Source organism: Neomonachus schauinslandi, chromosome 15 (assembly GCF_002201575.2).
Source record: "Neomonachus schauinslandi chromosome 15, ASM220157v2, whole genome shotgun sequence".
In the NCBI taxonomy this organism is placed as follows: domain Eukaryota; kingdom Metazoa; phylum Chordata; class Mammalia; order Carnivora; family Phocidae; genus Neomonachus; species Neomonachus schauinslandi.
This window is the reverse complement of record NC_058417.1, coordinates 56,780,486-56,788,433: the sequence shown is the minus strand read 5'-3', so window position 1 is coordinate 56,788,433 and position 7,948 is coordinate 56,780,486. Positions and strand designations below refer to the sequence as shown.

The 7,948-nt window shown below is 66.4% G+C and overlaps 1 protein-coding gene across 5 annotated transcripts in view; it reads left to right on the top strand.

The window, feature by feature from the left end:
- Positions 1-111: 111 nt before the first annotated feature.
- The window catches only part of RBFOX3 (RNA binding fox-1 homolog 3), a 19,671-nt gene continuing 11,834 nt past the window's right edge, over positions 112-7,948 (top strand). For 2 of the 5 annotated variants that reach the window (XM_044921494.1, XM_044921492.1), the window contains exons 1-2: positions 139-360; positions 6,489-6,623. In XM_044921494.1, the coding sequence (XP_044777429.1) occupies positions 139-360; positions 6,489-6,623 (357 nt within the window). Of the gene's footprint in view, positions 361-6,485; positions 6,624-7,948 lie in introns of all 5 variants that reach the window. The other 3 variants (XM_021680812.1, XM_021680810.1, XM_021680813.2) reach the window with 2 other exon arrangements.

The following is a 7,948-nucleotide window of genomic DNA, read 5'->3' as shown; positions in this document are numbered from 1 at the left end:
GGGCCATGCTTCTGGAGACCCCCGCTCCGGCCTGCGAGCTCTCGAAAGGGGGCACGGTCTGGGCCTGCCAGCCGTCTAACCAGCCTGCTCTCTTTCCCTCCGCAGGGCAATCAGGACGCCACGGCTCCGCCTGAAGCGATGGCCCAGCCCTACCCCCCTGCCCAGTACCCCCCTCCGCCACAGAACGGCATCCCCGCCGAGTACGCACCACCCCCTCCGCATCCCACGCAGGACTACTCGGGCCAGACCCCGGTCCCCCCGGAGCACGGCCTGACCCTGTACACACCAGCACAGACCCACCCCGAGCAGCCGGGCACCGAGGCCAGCACACAGCCCATCGCCGGTGCCCAGACAGTGCCGGTAAGGGGCCCCGCGAGCCCAGAGTTTCAGGGAGCAGTGCCCGCCCAGAGGAGAGGCTTGGCGGGGCAGTGAGGGCCCGCAGGGGTAGGGGCCGGGGGGGCCTCTGAGATGGACAGGCAGGTCCTTGCCGCCTTGGAGCTCTTCGTGTGACACCAGGCACGGGGTGGCTGGTGACCCCGATGGCTGCCCGACCCCTGAGCAGAGCCTCCCAGCTGGGCCGCCAGCAACCCGTCCCTGGGAGGTGAGGGAAACGGTGTGGCCTGGGCCCGGGTGTCTGCACAGGCGGGGGCAGGGCGACGGGAGAGGAGGCTCAGGGGCCCTCGTGTGTCTCTGGTGGCGGGCACGGCGATCATTTCTAATCACTCGTAATCTACCTGCTTGGCTGCTCTCCAATCAGAGAGCCTCACTTATGTGGTTGTAATGCGGCTTCAAGGAGAAAGTGCTGAGCCGCACACTTCCCAGAGGCTCCCAGACAGCAGAGGAGCGTGGCCAGGGGCGGCCGGCCCGGGGTGGGCATCCCACGACGCAGCCCCTCCTGGGGACCCGCCAGCCGGCCCCACCCCTTCCCCGGCCCTCCTCCCCATCGTGGTCTCCGCGTGCCCACCCCTGCCTCAGCTCCCGGGCTTCAGCTGTCCCCGCTGGCTCCCTCCCAGTGCGGGCTGGCCGGGGCTGGGCAGGAGGCCAGCAGCTTCCCGATGGGCGCCCCCCTCTGTGCTCCCTCAGCCGCCCTTCCGGCCTGGCTCCCGGGGTGCCCTGTGGACCCAGATACCACCCACCCTCCCGGTGTGGACAGCAGCCCCCAAGCTCTCTGGGGAGAGAGCCCACCCAAGCTGCCCACTGGGCTGGACCGGCCCCTCATGTGGGGCCCAGCCAGTGCGCTTCTGCCCCATGTGGATCACCGCCAGTGAAGTCAGACCTTTCCATTCCCCACGTCCCAGTGTGGGGAGTCTCCCATAGACCCGTAGACCCCCCACCCGGGGTTCCTGCAGCTGCAAGAGGCAAGGCCTGCGGGCCCTCAAACTGGGAGCCGAACTGTGCTTCTGGGGCCGCTCTGCCTCCGCTTCGGCTTCCTCAAACCCACGGCATGGGTGTGCGCAGAGCAGAGCCGGAAGCGCTCGGCGTGACCGCATCACGGCCGGTGGACGGTGTCCTTCGAAAGGGCTCCGGCGGACAGGGTGTATCTGGCCAGACCTCCCATGACAAGGCTTCCTCACAAACAAAGGGTGAGGCCGGGAATTCACCCTGGTTCAAGTGCAGGAGACAAGGCGGTCACACTGGCAGGTGCCACGGGGGAGAGGCGACAGCGAATGCCTGCGCCACAGAACGAGCCGGGAGACCTCCTGGACACCGGAGTGCCAGGTGCAGCTGGACCGCGAAGAGCATGAAGCCTTCCTCCCCTTGGCTGACAGTCGTGGGGACCCTACTGTGTGCCACACACTGAACCAGCACGGGGGGGTCCAGGGAAGAGATGACCAGCCCTGCCCTGTGGTGGCCACCAGTTCCCGCCTGGCAGGGATCTAAAAGTCAACAGGGGCCAGTCACGGCCTCCATGTCTGTGACAGAATATGGGCCCCGGAGGGGACTCAGGAGTCCCAGAAAGGATTTGTCCCAACTGAGAGGTGGGAGTCTCACTTCTCTGGCCAAGCGCCTCCCGAGGAAAGCGCCTGGGCCCGACTGCGCCCCAAGCCTGGTCAACGGGGCCGCCTTGACCTTCCTTCGACCAGCCCGGGTCTCTTCAAGTCCTGCAGGCACGTCAGGGTCTGTGGGTCTTCCATCCGGGGAGACAGAGGAGAGACCGTTCCTGGCCACGCCCGGGGCCAGATGAGCCTCTGCAGGCTTATGTGGAGACGCAGAGGACGCGAAGACACCCAGGCAAAGACGTTGGCCACCGCTGGACAGCATGGGCGCTCAGAGCCTGCGTACCAACACGAGCACACGTGTGCCACCTCAGGAAGAGCCGGAGAGGGCGAGGGCACCCCATCCTGCTCTAAGATTCCAGTAGCCACCTTCTTCCCAGAAGAGCTGCCCGGTGCTCCCAGCTAAAGCTGAACATCTCCACACCGGGTCAGCTGTCCCATGTCCCATCCTTGCGTGAAGGCTTCTCAGCTCACCGAAGCTTCCTCTCGGCCCTCCCCACCCCGGCAGCCTGGGGTCCGGGTGGGGAGGTACAGGGCAGCAGGGGGTGAGGGCCACGGCTTCTGTCCAGACCTGCTCTCTCCTGCGTGTGGATTCGCTCGTCATCTCTGGCAGAAGCGGCAGGGGGTGCCGTGTGGGACAGCGGCTGCTGATGGATCGGGGCCCCCCTCACTACTCTGCAGGGACCCACAGACACAGGCTGGGGACCACCTCCCCAGAGTGCTCATTCACTCAAGGTCATGCAGGTCCCCTGCAGGTGCTCTCCCACCCACCTGTCCTCCCCGAATCCCAGGACAGCCAGAGGGGCTTCTACACTCAGAAGCTACTCCCACTCTCCCCCTCTTCCTCTGTGCCCTGCACCTCCCAGGGCCTGTCCCCTGGGCCTCTCCCCTCCCCAGCTAGCAGGTGCCAGCGCAAAGGGGACCAAAGGCCACAGTGCAAGATGGAAAGCACCCCCCAGCCCCCCCACCCACTCCCCCGCCACCGGGGGTGAGACCCAGCTGTGCGCCGCCACCATGCTGGCCGGCCAGGTGCAGGCAGGAGACACCCTCGGTCAGCATCAGCGCAACAGGTGCGTGGCCGGCAGAGAGCTCTTAGAATATTCTGTCGCTCAGAGTCCGAAGTGGGAGCACACAGCTCCGCCCAAGGAGGGGCTGCCCGTTATGGCGAAGACATCGTCATAAACAGACGGCTCGAGGCCGCACGTGGAGATGGCCTCTCCCAGGCACACTGGCCACCCAGCAGGGCTGAGCCACGTCTGGCGAGCAGCGGATGGTCATTACACGCGTGCCCAGGAGCCTCTGGGGGAGCAGGCGTGAGGGGCTGCAGAGAAACATTTCCAGGATCTCTTCCTCTTGTCATATCAGCAAGCCTTGGCTCCATCCAGCCATGAGGCCATCCTGCTGCCCGAGCCCCTGCCAGACCCTCCGGCCATGAGCCCCTGCCCAGGGCTCTCTGGGCCTCTCCCTGTGCCAAGTGAGCTTGGGGAGGCCCAGGCACGGGGGTTGTAGGCTCCTCTGACGGTGGGGGATGTGCTGGGCCCATCTGGGCCCTGCCCCTGGTCCACCAGGGGTCGGGTCCTGGCCTTGAATGGGGAGTGGGGGGAGGGGGCATGATGGCTAAGGTGACAGGGACAAGGAGAAGGATGCAGAAGCAAAGCTCCTGTGGCCAGCTGGGGGAGGGGAGGGGTGACTGAGACCGGTGGGGGGTGGGGTAGGTCACTGTTGTTTTCTTCTTCCCTGCCTTTGAGCACTGGGGGCAGAGGTTGCTTTAAAAGAGAGAGAGAAAAGACAAGGGGAGTCCCAGGGAAAGGCCTCTCAGGCCAGCCCCCTCCCCACCCCTGCCTCTCCCCGCCAGGCTGTTAACACTGGGGGTTTCTCCACACATCTTATGATTTTACAGTCACCGAACCCGTTCATCTGCCTCTGTCCATAGCTGTGCTGGGGGGCGAGGGGGCTCCTTCCGATTGCTTTGCTCTGGCCCCACTTACAATTCATTCCACAGGACCCCCCCAACACCCCATTCCCCCTCCTTGCCCTCAGCTGGCTCCCCTCCAAGGCTTCTACCGAGGCGTCTGGAGCACGGCGGGGGGGGTGGGCCTGGACGTGGAGACTCACAGTGGGCCCAAGGCAGAAGGGAAGCTCGGGAGGCCCCGGACGCTTGCCTGGGCAGCGGCCCCCTACGGCCCCCAAAGCCCAGGGCTCCCCGGGTGCTCCGGGTGCGCTGGCCGAGCTGACCGCTGCCCTCTGCTGGTCCGCAGTCAGCATTACATGCCCCTCTCGGGCTGAACTCCCTTTAGTCACTTGTACCCAGGAGCCGCGGAGGGATCGGGTGTGTGAAATGCCCTGGGTGGAGGCATGGTGACAGAGGGCACCCTGACCACTGCACGGGAAGAGCCACACTTGGTCGTAACCAGAGGGTGGGAGAGTCAGCAGGTACGCGGCGGGTTCTGCTTGGATTCGGGGCGCGGACGAGCTTCTGCAGGTCTAGCGCGAGCTTGCTGTCTGCACGGAAGAGCAGGACCAAGGGAGAAGGAGAATGGGGGCGCAGGCGGGGCTGTTGGGCATTCGCAGGTCCCGGCTTCGCAGGAGGAGCTCCCGGGTGTCCCTGAGGCACCCAAAGGCGGCTGCCGGCTGTTGCCTCCACGGACCTGCCACCCACCCCCACCACCAGCGGTTCCTCCACGGATGCTCCAGTAACCTGGCTCCTGGGGCCGGTTGGTGACCCCCGGGCCCAGGTGATACATCACCTCCAGCCCCAGCCTGGGACGGGCATCACTTGGCAGCCCGATAGGAGGACTCCGAGAACACACGCTCGTCAGAACCGGGCCCACCCCTCAAAGGATGGCCACCCCACCGGAACAGGTCACGCACGCCCCCGTTGAACAAGAGGACGGTGGCTTCCAGCCACACTGGGGATCACGCACTGTTGCTGCTTCCTAACGTAGGAGCTCAGACTTGAGTGTAAGGGACCTTTGAGCAGGTGCTCAGCCTCTCTCACCAGCCCAGGAGCTGATGACGTCCACTCCCCTCACCTCTGGCATCTGCTGCCTGGGAGCCTGGTCAGAGGCCTCCCGGCTGAGCGCCGGAGTAGGGGAACAGCCCCCTCCTTCCAGAAAGGATGAACAGGTTGGCCATTGAGGGCAGCCACTCAGGAGTCCGCAGACAGACGTCCTGCCACTAGCCGCCCCTTGGGCTCCATTTCCTCGGCCTGGAGGAGGCCTCGGGCACAGTGGCCTGGCCCTGCTCACCTGTCCTAGCTCTGGGAGGCCTGTTGTACCTGTCAACACTCCTTTGCTGGACCGCAAGGAAACCCACCGGAAAGTGGCTTAAGCAACGCGACGGTTCTCCGAGACCCGAGGGAAGCAGACTCTGGGCGTCTCTCCTCTGCTGGCCTGTCACTGCCGGTCAGGCCACGTGGGGGGCCACGGCCACCAGCGCTGGCCCTCGTACAAACTCCAGCGTGGGCCTCGGGGGACCCTCCCGCCCCTGCTCTCCAGGCGTGTCGGAGACGCTCGGGGCCCCTCACGCCTCTGGCCAAGGTCCCGCAGTCCCAGAAGCAGACCCTGGACAAGGCTCCGAGTCCAAGCAGAGGGCCAGGGCTGTGATCCCAAGAAAACGCTGACAGAGGAGTGGGGAACTGGGGCAGGCGAGCAAGGAGCAGGGAAAGGCACGTTCTCAGCCTGTTGGCCCCCCAGGGACACGGGGACACGGAGGAGCCCCAGGCGCGGGTGCCGGGCCGCCTGCGCGCCCGCCGTGTCTGTCACCGGCTGAGGGCCGCTCCCGGACACCCGCACTCCGACGTGCCCCGCCAGCGAGCTGAGCCAGCACGAGCCTCGGGGCCGGCGGTGGGCGGTGCTGGTGTGTCCCTGTGAGCGCCCGGCGTCCGGGTCACGGTGAGCTGAGCGGCCACCTCGGCCCATCGTTGACGGAGCGCCCGCTGCATGCCTGTGGCACGGTGGCTGAGCGGGGACAGAACCGGGCTGACGGCCAGCCGGGTGGTGATGGTGGCCCGTCCCTGCAGAAGCCCACCCAGAGAGCCTCACAGGCTTGTGGCCTCGGCGCCCGTCCCGGCCTCGTCCTCGAGGGGCCTGTGCGCTCAGAGGTCCTTGCCTCGTGCGTCCCCGTGCTCTCAGCACTTAGACCGTGTCCGGCAAAGGGCAAACCTGGGACTTTGACGATCATCATAGTCGGCGGTGGAGCTGAGGGACCGTTCAGGTCAGACCTCTGGGGACAGGGCCGAGCCGGGGGAGTGGAGACACCCCCGGCCCTGGAGGCCGTGCCCCGCGGTGGCAGCCGGCGCAGCCCGTGCAGAGGCCTGCCGGGGGGAGGCTCGCGAGGTTGCGAGGCTGTACTTAGGGAGAATCGCCCACCCAGACCCCCACCCCGATCCAGCCCCAGGATGGGGAGGCCCAGGGCATTGGGGGAGCTGGCCTCCCTCCTGCGGGTGGGAGCTGAGGGGCACCTCACAGCCCGGTGCTCTGCCCACAGCAGACAGACGAGGCGGCACAGACGGACAGCCAGCCACTGCACCCCTCCGACCCCACAGAGAAGCAGCAGCCCAAGCGGCTACACGTCTCCAACATCCCCTTCCGGTTCAGGGACCCCGACCTGCGGCAAATGTTCGGGGTGAGTGTGTGCGGCCCCTCCATCCCGGCCCCCACCCCACCCACCCCTGCTCCACGGCCCCGGGATCCCACTGCCTCCTGCAGCCAGCGCTGCTCTGACCCGAGCCCGCGGGATAGGCAGCCAGAAATCCGCCCCCCACACCGCCCCACCTGTGCTCAGGGCTTCTTAGGGTCCCCGTGGGGCTGAGGCCTGTGCCGGACCCCGTGGGCCCTCAGAGGCCAGCTGGAGGGGTAGCTCAGCCCCCTGCCGCTCCTGCGTGCTGAGGGCTGAGCACTCCGCCTCTCTGTGCCTGTGTCCGTGGGGCTCTGGGCAAGTGCTCCAACCGTGGGAAGCCGGCCCGGGCTGATTGGCTCCCTGGATTCTCCGGGTCGGTTCCTAGATTTTGTGCTTTAGGATTTCGGCCAGCTGCCGTGAGGCCATGAGAACCTGCAGGGCAGGCCTTCCATCCTGTGGCTACTTTCCTGCCGCTTGACCTGAGCAGCACGCAGGGGCTGAGGCCCACTAGGTGCTGGGGGCCGAACCCCATGGGGGGGAAGGGGGAGGGGGCGGCAGTCAGGCCGTTCGTCCGAGAACAGAGAAGCCATGGAGGCCTCGTGTGCCTAGTCCGTATTTTTTCCCGCACCCCGAACCCTCTTCCCCGCGGCCGGCACGGTGCCCACCCTCACCCCTGCCACAAGCTAGGCAGTCTCTGGCCCCTGAACCCAGCCCTGCCTTCACGCCACCCACCGCCCAGATGGGATCCATCAAAGGGGAGGTGCCCTGAGGGTGGCCTCGGATGGCCTCAGCGCCCACACCTCGCCCCAAATAGCCACCCCCCTTCTTGGAGGCCAGGGCCCATTGCACGTGGGGCTTAGACACAGTGAGGGGCTGATGGGATTTGGAATCATCAGGATTCAGCTCCTCTTGGCCTGGGCCAGGCTGCTGCCGACCTCTTCGAGCCTGGGGCCCCGCTGAAAGCCGCCTTACAGAGCTCACCCAGACCAGGACCCTCAGTCCGTATCCCATCACTTGTCCCTATGCAACAGGCACCAACTGGCATCAGCTCGCCCGTCCCCACACCAGGCATTGGCTCACCCTGTCCCCACACCAGGGCGTCAGCTCACCTGTCTGCATACTGGGATGTCAGCTCACCCGTCCCCACACCGGGGCATCAGCTCACCCGTCCCCACACCAGGGCGTCAGCTCACCTGTCTGCATACTGGGATGTCAGGTCACCCATCACCACACTGGAGCATCAGCTCACCTGTCTGCACACTGGGATGTCAGCTCACCCGTCCCCACACCAGGGCGTCAGCTCACCTGTCTGCATACTGGGATGTCAGGTC